The sequence below is a fragment of the Muscardinus avellanarius genome (assembly GCF_963383645.1).
Source record: "Muscardinus avellanarius genome assembly, chromosome: 18".
Lineage (NCBI taxonomy): Eukaryota > Metazoa > Chordata > Mammalia > Rodentia > Gliridae > Muscardinus > Muscardinus avellanarius.
The window spans coordinates 51,478,185-51,491,736 of record NC_137804.1 but is presented as its reverse complement, the minus strand read 5'-3'; the positions used below and the strand labels follow the sequence as shown (position 1 = coordinate 51,491,736).

The 13,552-nt window shown below is 51.0% G+C and overlaps 1 protein-coding gene across 1 annotated transcript in view; it reads right to left on the bottom strand.

Annotated features, from left to right (window-relative positions):
* SLC25A26 (solute carrier family 25 member 26) overlaps positions 1–13,552 on the bottom strand; it is a gene marked incomplete at both ends in the record, with an annotated part of 82,383 nt that overhangs the window by 27,131 nt on the left and 41,700 nt on the right. Inside the window, one exon of the mRNA XM_080715589.1 lies at positions 127–171. Coding sequence (XP_080571715.1) covers positions 127–171 — 45 coding nt within the window. The remainder of the gene's footprint in view (positions 1–126; positions 172–13,552) is intronic.

Here is a 13,552-nt window from a genome sequence, read left to right as displayed (position 1 = left end):
AGGGTCACGGCAACACGTGCTCTCAACTGCTGAAATCTGCTCAGCACTATAATCTACTCCACGCCCCAAGTGTTGGGCATTTGCGATCATTAGAGAGAGAGTTTATAAAAAGATTGAAAAACTTACTTTTAAGGACTCCCACAACGGAAACTGGACCAAAGAGAAAGGAATCTGGAGAAAGAAACAAAAAGCAACCAAATTAGGTGGGAGAAAAGAGCATCTGCCCGGCCTGATTATAAGAACCGACAACTGCTATTTAGACATTCTTTCCGGCGAGCGTGGTGGGGCACACTTGCATTCCTGGTACTTGGGAGGCCGAGATGGGAGAATTGCTGATTGAAAGCCGGTCACAGCAATTTATTGAGGCTCTCAGCAACTTAGCAAGACCCTGTTTCCAAATAAAAAGTAAAATAAAATAGGTCTGGGAGCGTAGCCTGGAGGTAGAAGGCCCCTAGGTCTCATCCCTAGTACAAGTTAAAATAAAAGATATTATTTTATTTTAGCTTTATGCATATAAAAAAGCTAACAGTAAACATGTGTAGATTATAGCAGAGATTCTCAAACTTACCTGGCTTACTGCCTTTCAAAAAAACAACTAGCCAACCCACCCCAGCCTATCTTCTTTAAGTAAATACACAGAAAGATGCGCTAACGGGTCCACGTTCTTTGATGTAGCTACCCTTCGCTCCCTCTCCCCACCGGGAGCCCACTGTGGGAACCTATGGGTGCTCGTCTACACATTTAGAAGAAGTAAACCCTGACTGCAGGGCCTCTAACTCCTGGAGTGGATGAACATAAAACTACGACGCTGCGACGCCCGGGGAAACGAGCGAGGGAGAGGCAGGAGAGGGCCGGGCTGCCGATGAGCGTGGGGGATGCTTCTCCTCAGGTGACCGAGACTTAAATACTTGACATTTTTCTGCTTCTGGGCTGTCTACTTTTCAGCAGCAAAGTATAAGATTTGAAAAGAGAAAGAGAGAAGATGAGGGCGGGGAAGGGGGAGTGAAGGAAGAAAGAGGAGGGGGAGGACGCAGAGGAGGGGGAGGATGGGGAGGGAGAGGAGAAGGAGGGAGAGAGGAGGACAAGCCTGTGGGTCTGAACAAATGCGTGTGTCCCGGGATTCTGGACGAACTAACAGTTTTGTCTTCACATGGGTGCACGTTACTTCTGAAGGTTATACAAGCAAAAATTGCAACCCAGCCGGGCATTGGTGGCGCACACTTGTAATCTCCGTGCTTGGGAGGCGGAGACAGGAGGATCACACAGGTTCGAAGCCAGCCTCACTGGCTTAAGAGACCCTGTTTCCAAATAATAAGTATAAAATAGGTCTGGGAGTGTAACCCGGAGGTAGAAGGGTTTCCAGGAACCCCAGTACCACCAAAAAAAAAAAAAAAATCACAGCCCAGCAACACCTGTCTAACAGTTAGAGCCCACGAGGGCCCTGTGTGTTGACAGTGGCCCAGAAATTAAGTCTTCCTCCTCAGGAAATGGCTGTGAGAAAAACAAGAAGTTGATGTTCGCAGCCTGGAATAAGCCGGCCAGCAGAACCTCGGAGGCCTTCGCCCTGGGTGTCACAGGCCGCCCGAGCAGTCACGTTTAGGACACTTTCTTGGTCACCAAAACATAAAGCCCCTGACGTGGCCCATTCCCAAGCCAAGGGCTGGATTCTCCACTAAACTAATGATCAAAACCTGACCCCGGAATGGGGCTCCATAAGCGTTCCCAAGATTTTAAGTTTGTGATATGTAATAAAATATATCCAAGAGGACTCAGAGGTAGGATTATAGGTTGTTTTTTATTTCCTTCTTGGCTTTGCCCTCTCAAATGTGAATGTATTACATCCTACCAAGAATGTAAACATTTCACCTAAGATGAAAAAGAGCTTTAAAATTTACTGTAGCCACGATGGCTGGTCATTCACCTCTCGATTAAAGTCACCCATAAAACTGCACTGAATGTTATCTGAACTCATGTGAAACTTAACACTAGTAGATGCCGAATTCTGTGGACGAACCGTATGCCCATTTTCCTCTATTAAAAGTTATTCATTAAAGCGTTCCACAAGTTTAAAGAGGTAATTTTCAAAGTCACACATCTGGAACGGCCCAACGATTCCACTGGGTTTTAGCCTAGACGTGAGCCGAGAGTGAACCCCACCTTACAACCTGGAACAAGACTAGCTGATGGTCTGAGGGAGGTACGTGTGTGGCCACACTTAAGTGATTAGCTTCTTTTGGCCTTCTAGTTGTGAAATACCCCTCATCAGATCAGCCCTGGGTGTGGAGATTCTTCTAATGCTCAGGTGGAAGGCGCACACTCGTCACGCACAGTGAGGAGGAGCCAGGGCTCCCACGTGTCGGGCCACCAGCGAGCCGTCAGAGCCTCCATGCAGGACCCCCCCCCCCCCCGTGCAGAGCCACAAACAGTGATGTTTCCTCAAAATGTGGAATTTTATACCCCAAACACATGTATGCTGTTATTCCGAGATGTTTTATAGGTGAAGAAACTGAATAGCTGCACTCAGAGGCCTTATATTCCAAAACACAACACACCCAGTTTATTGCTCCAGAAGCTACAAAATGGCTGGCTGCTGTGACCTGCTCGGTGCCCCGTTTAAGATGTTTTGTTTGAACACAGTTGTTAAGAAGAGAGCGCAGTAAACCCAGCTCCCATCACGGAGCAGACGCAGGGGAGACCGCTGGAGGCCGGCGCTCCACACGACTCCTCCGCACCCCGGGTGAAGGACGGGAGGGAGACGCCGGCCCGCGGGCGCGGAGCTGTCCGCTCCTCACCGTGGCCGCTCTGCTGGGCATGGAGCCCAGCCCCGCCTCTCCCCCTGCGGGCTTACTGAAGTCACCTGTGACCTCAGAGTCCTTCCATAAACAGTGAAGTGGCTCATAAGTAATGTGCAGATATGATTTCTAAGGTTCTCTTTGCCTCTTAAGTTCTACTTTTTTTTTTTTTTTTTGGTGGTACTGGGGGTGGAACCCAGAGGCTTTCTACCTCCAGGCTACACTCCCAGACCCATTTTATATTTTTATTTGGAAACAGGGTCTCACTAAGTTGCTGAGAGCCTCACTCAGTAGCTGAGGCTGGCTTCGAACCTGTGCGATCCTCCTGTCTCAGCCTCCCAAGTGCGGGGATTACAAGTGTGCGCCACTGTAAGTTCTACTTTTAAATGGAATGATGACCTATGAAAGCAACCTATTTTTTGAAATAAATAAGCCAGGCTTGATGCGAGCCATGGTGAATGCAAGGAGAGACCAGGAAGCCTAGAGAACAAAAGTCCTTCAAAAGTGTGGCCGCCGTCCCACTGGGCAGAAGCCACTCTACACTCTCCAGTGAGATTTTATACACATCAGAGCTACTGCACAAGCATATAGATGCACACCTATACACAGATGTGGGAGATGTGCAAAGCTAGTCCGCTAGTATTTGACACACGGGAAAGAATTTTAACAGTAAATACCTTTTAATTGTTCATTTAACAACTGCAACCCCTTTATGCATGCTGTACACAGGGAAAGACTGTAAACCCGATACGGAAAGTGAGTTACTTCCTGGCTAGTAAGACACACTAGAATCTTCCCAGAGGAAGCGTGACGTGGAGCGAGGAGTGAGAAAGGGGAAGGGATGCGCGGCGCAGGCTGATCGCACCCTGTCGGCAGGCACACACAGTGCTCGAGCGAGTTCCCGGTGAAGGCACGGCAGGTCTACGGTACGGAATCATCGCAGCAACTTTACCCGGGGGAAGCCCTCCTGGCACATCAACCGCGTGCCAGTGTGCCAATTACACAGTGTTAGTTCATACGAAGATAAGGGCAATGTCAAGTCAGTCTGTGTGATTCACTCCCATTCTGAAGTCCTAAGAATAGGTTTCGCCATTTTTAAAAGCCAAGTATGGCCGGGCATGGTGGGCACACTTGTATCCCAGCGCTTGGGAGGCTGAGACAGGAGGATCGCAAGCCAGCTTCAGCTACTGAGTGAGGCTCTCAGTGACTGAGTGAGACCGTTTCCAAATAAAGTGTAAAATAGGTCTGGGAGTGTAGTCCGGAGGTAGAAAAGCCCCCAGGTTCCACCCCCAGTACCACCAAAAAATAAAAAATAAAAGTCAAGTATGTATGTGGCACCTACTCACAAAGTAAGAAGAGACAGAAGAGCCTCAGCAGTAGAGGACTCCTCCGAAGCCTTAGCAGGTGTCATTCCCAACGGCAAAGCAGCAAGGAACAGGCCAGGGCCGTTCTCACCACGTCTGCCTGCCAGGCGCTCGGGGTCCCTGTCAGCGAGTCAGGCAAGAAGAAATAAACACACGGCTTGAAAAGAAGTCAAGCTGCCCCTATTCACAAACATGATCATTCCGGCGGAAAATCCTAACGAATCTGAAGGAATCCCGTGGCTTGAGAGGCTGAGACGGGAGAATTGCAGGTTCAAGGACAGCCTCAACGACCTAGCAAGACCCAGTTTCCAAATAAAAAATAGGGCTGGGGCAGAGCTCAGAGGTATAAAGCCCTGGGTTCAAACCTCAGTTTTACACACACATACACATACACACACACACACACACACGGGGGGGGGGGGGATGGCAATCAATTGATCAATCAGTCGATCCAGGCAGGGCACACCTGTAATCCCAGTATTTGGGAAGCTAAAACAGAAGGATCACAGGTTCAAAGTCAGCCTCAGCAAAATAGCTAAGCTCTCAGAAACTTAGAGACCCTGTTTCCAATAAAGAAATAAAAATCACACTGGGAATGTAGCTTGGTTGCATGCCTCTAGGTTCAACCCCCAGTACCAACACACACACACACACACACACACACACACACACACACACACACACACACAGACGACACGCACACACATGCACACACACACACGCAGAACTGATGTGGTGGCGTATGTCTACAATCCCAGTATATGGGAGGCTGAGTCAGGCCACCGAGACGAGACAGCGGCCTGCGGTTCTGACGTCCCCAGGAGGCGAGGGGTGCAGTGAGCAGGACAGGCACTGAAGGGCCACAGTCACCTCCACCTGGTCAGCCCAGCAAAGGACACCCTGGGCGGGGCCAAGAGGCTGTGGGATGAGAGAGGTGCAAAGAAGCAGGAAGAGCAGCAGCGCGGGCGCGGTGTGACCACGTCGGCGTGGCAGGTCCCCGTCCAGAGACGCCATGGAGGCCAGCGGGCCTCTGCCCTTCGCTGGAGCCAGCCCGTGCCCGCGGTCGGGGCTGCCTCCTGTCTCCCAGAGCAGAGGTCCCCATAGAATATTGCTGTCACGGGGGGCCTCTGCCTGAGCCTTCTGGGGAGAGGAGAGGCCCCTGGCTGGGGACAGCGACGTGACACCACGGGCGCGGCCGATGACGCCGACGCCTTCTTCAAATGGCGGACAGCAGGCTTTACACGGTGCCTAGGGCACTCCGGTTAACAAGCCTGAGCCTCACCAGGCAGCACTGCCCACCACGGCGACTGAAGCCGAGGACGGACAAAAGCCAAGGAACGGCAGGCTCGGCGGCACTGGCCGTCCCGTGCTGGTGGGAACGCGAGGGGAGACCATCACGCGTGATTTTCACCTCTGACCTAAGAACTTTACTCTCGGGTACGAGCCCGAGAGCAATGACAGGGGGTGTCCGCAGAAAGGTCTCTACCTGAACGCTGAAACAGCTTGTCGCAAAAGCAAAGGTCCAAACCAGGAGACATGCTAAGCAGATCGCGGCGTACACAAACCAGGGGCCTCGTAATAAAATGGAGAGAGGTGTCGGGGCGCTAGGTACCCCATGAGCCTCCTCCAAGTCCTGTGGGCAGAGGCCACAGCGTCCGCGTCTCCCCGTGCAAAGCTCCATGAAGAGCAAAAGGCATCGCAGTGGGCAGGTTGGGACGGGCCCCAAGACAAGGCTCTGGAAATACGGAAATCCTGGGATCGTGGCAGAAGTATGGGCTGTGTGCGTGTAAGCTGTCACAAATGAAGAGCTGGGCACAGTGGTGCCTGTCTCCCGTGATCACAGTGCTCGGGAGGCAGAGACGGGAGGCAGGCTCGCAACCAGCTCCAGCAACTTAGGAGACCCTGTTAAAAAGTAAGTAAAGTGGGGCTGGTGGTGCGGCTCGGACGTACAACGCCACTGGGTTTAATGCCCAGGACCACAAAAGTAGAAAAGTGCCCTGCAGAACACTGATAGCTGCTGAGGCAAAGTAGTTCACACTGGTTCACTCGCCACTTTGTGAGGTCTCAAATTTTTCCATGATATGAAATGAGTGTATGAATAAACCAAGGCTAAATCCTCGCCAGTAAAATTAATACATACAGGTCAAATCAAAGTAGACGGCATGGACGCTTCGGAATACATCTCATTCATCTGAACGTTTAATTTTTTGTTTTTGATTAAACATTACTACGTGTAAAGTTCTAAATTGATTTTCCTAAATAATACTTAGAAATATTTTCCTCGCCGGGCGTGGTGACACACGCTTGTCATCCCCGCGCTTGGGAGGCGGAGACAGGAGGATCGCGCAGGTTCGGAGCCAGCTACGCGCGCTGGCTTAGGAGACGCTGTTTCCAGATAAAAATGTAAATATAGGTCTGGGAGTGTAGCCTGGAGGTAGAAGGGCTTCCAGGAACCCCAGTACCACCAAAATAAATAAATAAATAAAATTTATTGGAGCGAGTTACAGTGACATATCTATTAAAATTACTTGGGAGGCAGAGACAGGAGGATCGCGCAGGTTCGAAGCCAGCCGCGCGCGCTGGCTTAGGAGACCCTGTTTCCAGATAAAAATGTAAAAATAGGTCTGGGAGTGTAGCCCGGAGGTAGAAGGGCTTCCAGAAACCCCAGTACCACCAAAAAAAAAAAAAAGAAAGAAAAGAAAAGAAAAAAGAAAAGAAAAGGAAAAAAAAGAAATATTTTCCTCTTTTTTGTGGTACTGGGGATGGAACCCAGAGGCTTTCTACCTCCAGGCTATACTCCCAGACCTATTTTTATATTTTATTTGGAAACAGAGTCTCACTAAGTTGCTGAGAGCCTCACTAAGTAGCTGAGGCTGGCTTCGAACCTGTGTGATCCTCCTGTCTCAGCCTCCCAAGCGCGGGGATTACAGTCTGGGATTACGTGCACCACCACGCCCGGCTAAATTCTTTCATGTTGACTAACGCAAATCTAACATTCTTTCTGACTACTGCATAATACTTGATAATATTTGCCTGTCCCATATTGTAGCTTACTTCCAGGTTTTCCCCATTGAACACTATTTTATTTAATCAATCCTTTCTAGTGTGTAGGACATTTTACACGTTTTAGAAAGACTGTGAACATGATTCCTAAACACACCTAACAATGGCATGGTGGGCTGATTAAGGCCCAACCCTATGCTTCGTCCACACAATCGCCCTTATAAAACGCCCAGCATTGCCGGGCGTGGTGGCGCACGCTTGTAATCCCAGAGGCTGCAACAGGAGGACCACAGTTTACGGCCAGCCTCAGCTACTCAGTGAGGCCCTTTGCAACCCAGTGAGACAGTTTCAAAATAAAGAATAAAAAAATAGGGCTAGGGGTGTAGCTCAGAGGTAGAATGCCCCTGGGTTCGATTCCCAGTACCGCAGGGGGGAAAAAAAAAAAAAAAACCTCAGTATTAACGTCTAGCTACATTAGAACACGAAGAATTCTTCTTTCAGGTATCAAGTTTAATTTCACCAATCAACCAAAATAAAAATCACAAAACACACCATTCAGTGTTACTGACTCCATAGCAAACGTTCAATACTTGCCTCAGGTCTCATCCTGCGCCCAGGAATCTCTGAGCACTGTGCATGCAGCGCCACTATGGTATGGGAATTCCCAACCCGTGTCCGACTGAGAAAACTGGCAGGTGAGCAACGGGAACTCTAGACCGACGCGGGTAGCACCGCGGACTCCAGAGCCCAGTGCCGAGCGGAAGGCGCGGTGCCTGACCGGTGTGATGGGCTGCAGTCAGACACAGGTGTGCCCAAGTAATTAAAAATAACCTCTAGCTGGGTGAATACACGTGAATTAACACATGAGAATTTCATCTGTATTTATTTTTATTTATTTGGGTATTTTTGGTACGGGGGATGAAACCCAGGGGCATTCTACCTCTGAGGTACACCCCCAGCCCTATTTTTAAAGTATTTTTATTATTTATTTATTTATTTATTTATTTTTGGTGGTACTGGGGGTGGAACCCAGGGATTTTCTACCACCAGGCTATCCTCCCAGACCTATCTTTATAATTTATTTGGAAACAGGGTCTAAGTTGCTGAGAGCCTCACTAAGTAGCTGAGGCTGGCTTCGAACCTGTGTGATCTTCCTGTCTCAGCCTCCCAAGCGCGGGGATTACAAGCGTGCTCTTTTTGAGACAGAGTCTCACTGAGTTGCAAAGGGCCTCGCTAAGTAGCCGAGGCTGTCGGCAAAGTGCAGTCCTCCAGTCTCAGCCTCTTGAAAGCTGGGATTACTAGCGTGCGCCACCGCGCTCGGCTTACATTTAATCTTTAGATTCGGTTCCCATCCCCACGATACTGCGTTATGTATATGGGAATATTTCAAAATTCAGAAGCATCTGAAATACTTCTAGTCTCAACAATTTCAGATAAGGGCTATCCAAACTGCAAAAATATAATGTCGCACACAGATACAAGTTGTACCTAAAAATAAAACACTTTAATGTAAATGAACTATTTTTGTTAGTTGGAATTCTGAAGAAATAAAATTAGAAACACTTGAAAATGTTGTTCAAAGTCTACTAATATGGGGGCTGCAGGGTGCAGCTTGCGGTAGAGTGTGTGTATAGCATGTGGTGAAGCCCTGAGGTTAAATCACAGCACCCGCTCCAAAAACAACAACAAAAAAAGCAATTATTATATAAATACACACAGCCGGGCGTGGTGGCACACACCTGTTATCCCAGCACTTGGGAGGCTGAGACAGGAGGATCGCAGTTTTGAAGACAGCCCCCACAAGTAGTAAGACTCTCATCAACCTAGTGAGACTGTTTCCAAATAATAAATAAAATTGGGCTGGGGGTATAGCTCAAAGTTAGAATGCCTCTGGGTTCAACCACAATAATATATAGACACAAACACGCACACACACACGCAATAATATATAGACACAATAATATATAGACACACACGCACACGCACACGCACACGCACCCATACACACCGATTCCTTCAGTGATCCATCTATTCCACAGGCTTCCTGGAAGGAATGAGAATCACTGCAATTCTTAAAATCATCACCCGGCAGTGAGGAGGGCTCCTACTAACAAACCCAAGCCTCCCCGTGTGTACGAAGTCAGCGGAGAAGTTCGTTTTCCTTGAGAAGTCACTTCCAGCCTGTCAACCAGCATTTATCCAAGTCAAGAAAACAGCGAGGGGGCGCCTGGACTCTGAAATTCCCAAGCCAGAATTCCAGCCAGGATGTTAGAAGCCGCCACACGACAGATGTTTTCAGTCGGAACATGCAACTTTATTCCCTTACCAAATATAATCCGGTTTCTACTCTTCTGCAGTTAGGACTGACCGGCATGAGCACGGACGGTTCCGTGGACGTTCCCACCTACAATTCCTTCCTGCCTCCCAGCCGCACTCTCTGACATCTCTCTACTTGGAAAGCAACTGGGAGAAGGAAATAAATAACCCACCTTTCAAGAAGTTCTACAGTAAACAGTATGTCAGGTCACTTAGTATTCTACCAAATCTCATCAACGAAGGCAGATGCTTATTTACCCAGGCCTTCCCTACTTTGCAAGCAAATTTTCTGGTAATAAGTATGGTTTCCTAAGCTCTAGAAAATACAAATAAGCAATATAAGTTTAAGAACTAGCCAGGTGCAGTGACAATTCTCGGCTAGTTACTGAGTCGTTTGTGTAGATTCCTCGTCTGTGCATTATGCAGAAGCCTAGTTTCCTGTCTGCCTGCAGAGGAAGGGAGGACAGGGGTCAGGCTGGGGCGGGCTCCGGCAGAATCCAGGGCTCCCGGGCCAAGGAACGCTCTCTCCACTCAACAGGTATCAACGTACAGATAGTTTGTTAGAACAATGATTTAAGAGCAGAGTATAAAGAAAAAGGAACACTCACTATCAATTATATACAAAAGGGAAAAAACATGGAAAGATCTATTTATTGCATTTGTTAAGCTGTTCCAGCCAGGCAACACACGTGTGGGCATCCTGGGAACAGTGGCTTGGAACGCCACTCCGCAAACACCATGCCAATGAACTCTTATTTGTGGCAACAGAAAACAACACCGCCGCACACATGTTCAGATCTATAAATAATATACTCCCGGAAGGGTAACCTGGGCCAGAGCGTGGGCCATGAGAGCAGTCGGCGTCACAGGCCCCGCCCAATGTATCAGTCAGATTGTCCTTGCTTCCATGTGGACCGAGGCCTGGGTGTAATCTGTGGACACTCCGCCACGAATAACTACTGTTTGTCCCGAATTACAACGGGGGTCATTCATGTCAGCCAATTAAGAGATACGCAGACAGAAAATAGAGTGTCGAGTCAGGAGCAGAGATCAAAGAAAGAAGATTGACAGCAGTTAAGAAGAAGTGGCGAGAGACATACGGGAGCGGTTGGGTCGCAGGCGCCTCCGGGCCTCATAAGCTGAATGCGTCCTGTGTGGCAGCCAGCTACGGCAGGCGGCGGGCACTTTCCTGTCTGCGCTTCTCACCAAGAATCTCCTCAGGGAGGCAGACGCCAGCAACAGGTCCTTCTCCACAAAGGCTTCCCTGGCAGAAACTCGGCACCCTTCTCCAAGCTTCCGCTCCGCACACACACACCATTGCTCCCACTCCCGCTCCGTCAGCCCCAACTGTGTGAACAGGAGCAGGCGAGCAGCGCGAGCAAACCGCGGTGTGAACAGGCGGGCGGCATGAGCAAGCCTCAGAGTGAACAGGCAGCGTGGACAGGCAGGTGGTGCGAGTAAGTCTCGGTGTGAACATGTGGTGATGTGAACAAGCCTTGGTGTGAACAGGCAGCGTAAACTGGTGGTGCAAGCAAGCTTTGGCGTGTACAGGTGGGCGGTGTGAGTGAGCTACAGTATGAGGATGCAGTGTGAACAGGTGGGCGTGAGCAAGCCTCAGTGTGAACAGGCGGCCGGCACCAGCAAGCCGTGGTGTGAACAGGTGGACACGTGCGTAAGCCTAGGTATGAGCAGTGTAAATCGGCTGTCGGTGTGAGCAAGCCTTAGTGAGAACAGGCCAGCGGTGTGAGCAAGCCTTGGTGTGAACAAGCAATGTGAACAGGCGGGCAGCATGTGCAATCCTCAGTGTGAACAGGCCGTGGTGTGAGCAAGCTTTGGTGTGAAGAGGAACAGGCCGGGGCCCAAGCAGCCTCAGTGCGAGCAGGCAGGTGGCGAGAGCAGGCCTCGCCAGGGAAGGCACGGAGCTTAGAACTGGCCTCCCGCCTCCCATGCTGACGCTATCCTCTCCCTATTGCTGGCATCCCGCGAAGGGCACACATCCACAACTGTCGAGGGCAGGAGGGGAAGGAAAGGCGGGGTCTGAGGATTTCCCTCACCTCCAGGCCCTCCCTGCTCTGCCTGCCACCACAGGCCACAGACCACCGCGTGCCGTACATCGCCCGCTAATGGCGTGAAGCGCAGGGAGGCTCATGGACTACGGAAGGGAAGGAGTATGGCTTGTTATTTTCTGGGACCCACTGGCCAGGGGGCTGGAGCCCAGTCTCGTGGAGCCCTGGGAAAAGGACTGTAAACTGGGACAAGCCTAGCCCGCCGAGACCTGGTGACGCAGGAGGGCGGCTCAGCTCCAGGTCATCGTGAGCTCACGACGACACCTGACTAGGCACCAGGAGGCCCCGCAACCTGGAAGACAGCCGTGAGCTGACGCGGGGTCTATGTCCACACCAAACAGCTGCCGACAGAAGGGCCCATTGGGTGCAGTGGAGCGCCTGTCATTCCAGGACCTGGGAGGCTAGGACAGGAGGATGGCAGGTTCGAGGCCAGCCTCAGCTGCTCAGCTGTTTAGAGAGGCCCTCTGGGGGCTGGGGTGTGGCTCAGAGACAGAATGCCATCCAGAGTGACCAGGTTTGAGGGCATATCTAATTTTCTTGTTAGTACACTCTGTCCTGAGCACATGCTCCTGGGTTGAAGTGTCAATAAACCTGTACCTGTGGGATGTCCTAGCAGAGGGCCCGGCACAGAGCGGCTGTGTGCCTGTGAACTCGGGGCCGCACGCAGGCCATTCAGGAGAGCTCCAGAGGGGAGCACGGTCACTGCCTCCCTGCTCCCCCGGTGCGTCTTCCTGCAGCCTGCCCAGGGCCAGGCCAGGGCCCGGGGGCTTTGCTTCATGTAGGCTGGCCAAAAAGGTCTGAAAGCTAAAGACCACACGAGCTTCCTCTAGCAGCAGGACAGACACCGAGGTGACTGGGGACAGAGGAGAACGCTCAGGGGTGCAGCCTGCAGCCGGCGGCGCCCCCCTCGTGTGCATGAGGACACGGGGGAGCAGTGTGGGGGCTCCACGTGCTCTCCCACCCTTCACCTGGCCCGGAGCACCCAGCCGGCGTCAGCACCCAAGAGCCAGAGGGGAGAATGGGGGCTCCCCACAGAATGTCTAACAACAGGGGGCAGCAAAGAGGCAGCTGGGAAATTGAGGGTCCAGGGACTGGTCCCCGTGGGTTCAGATGTTTACAGACCAGTCTGAGCCAGCAAGATGGGCCCACACAAGCTGGCGTGGTGGCGCACGCTTGTCATCCCAGTACTTGGGAAGCTGAGACTGGAGGATCCGGGTTCGCGCCCAGCTTCAGCTACTTAGGCCCTTTGCAACTCAGTGTGACCCTGTTTCAAAATATAGAATAAAATATAGAAGCCGGGCGTGGTGGCGCACGCTTGTAATCCTCGCGCTTGGGGGGCAGAGACAGGAGGATCGCGCAGGTTCGAAGCCAGGCGGGCCCGCTGGATCAGGAGACCCTGTTTCCAAATAAAAATGTAAAAATAGGTCTGGGAGTATAGCCCGGAGGTAGAAGGGCTTCCAGGAACCCCAGTACCACCAAAAAAAAAAAAAAAAAAAAATAGAGATGGGGGTATAGTTCAGAGCTAGAATGCCCCTGGGTTCCATCCCTAGTACTGCGAAGAAGAAGGAGGAGAAGAGGAGGAGGAGGAGGAAGAGGAGGAGGAAGAAGAGGAGGAGGGGGGAGGGGGAGGGGAGGGGAAGAATAAGAAGTCCTAGTAGTAGTAGTAGAGGAGGGGGCAGAAGGAGGAAGACGACAATGACGACGACGAGGAGAAGGAGGAAGAGGAAGAGGAGGAGGAGAAGGAGAAGTAGTAGTGGTGGAGGAGGAGGGGGAGGAGGAGGAGGAAATAACAGTGGGCTCGCAGGGCGGAGGCAGAGACGGCGTGATGGCGTGGTCCAGCTTTGGATGCTCCCATGCGCTTTTTTTTTTTTTGTGTGTGTGTGTGTGTGTGTGGTACTGGGGATGGAACCCAGGGGCCTTCTACCTCCGGGCTACACTCCCAGACCTATTTTATATTTTTTAATTTAGAAACAGGGTCTGTTAAGCCAGCTGAGGCTGGCTTTGAACCTGC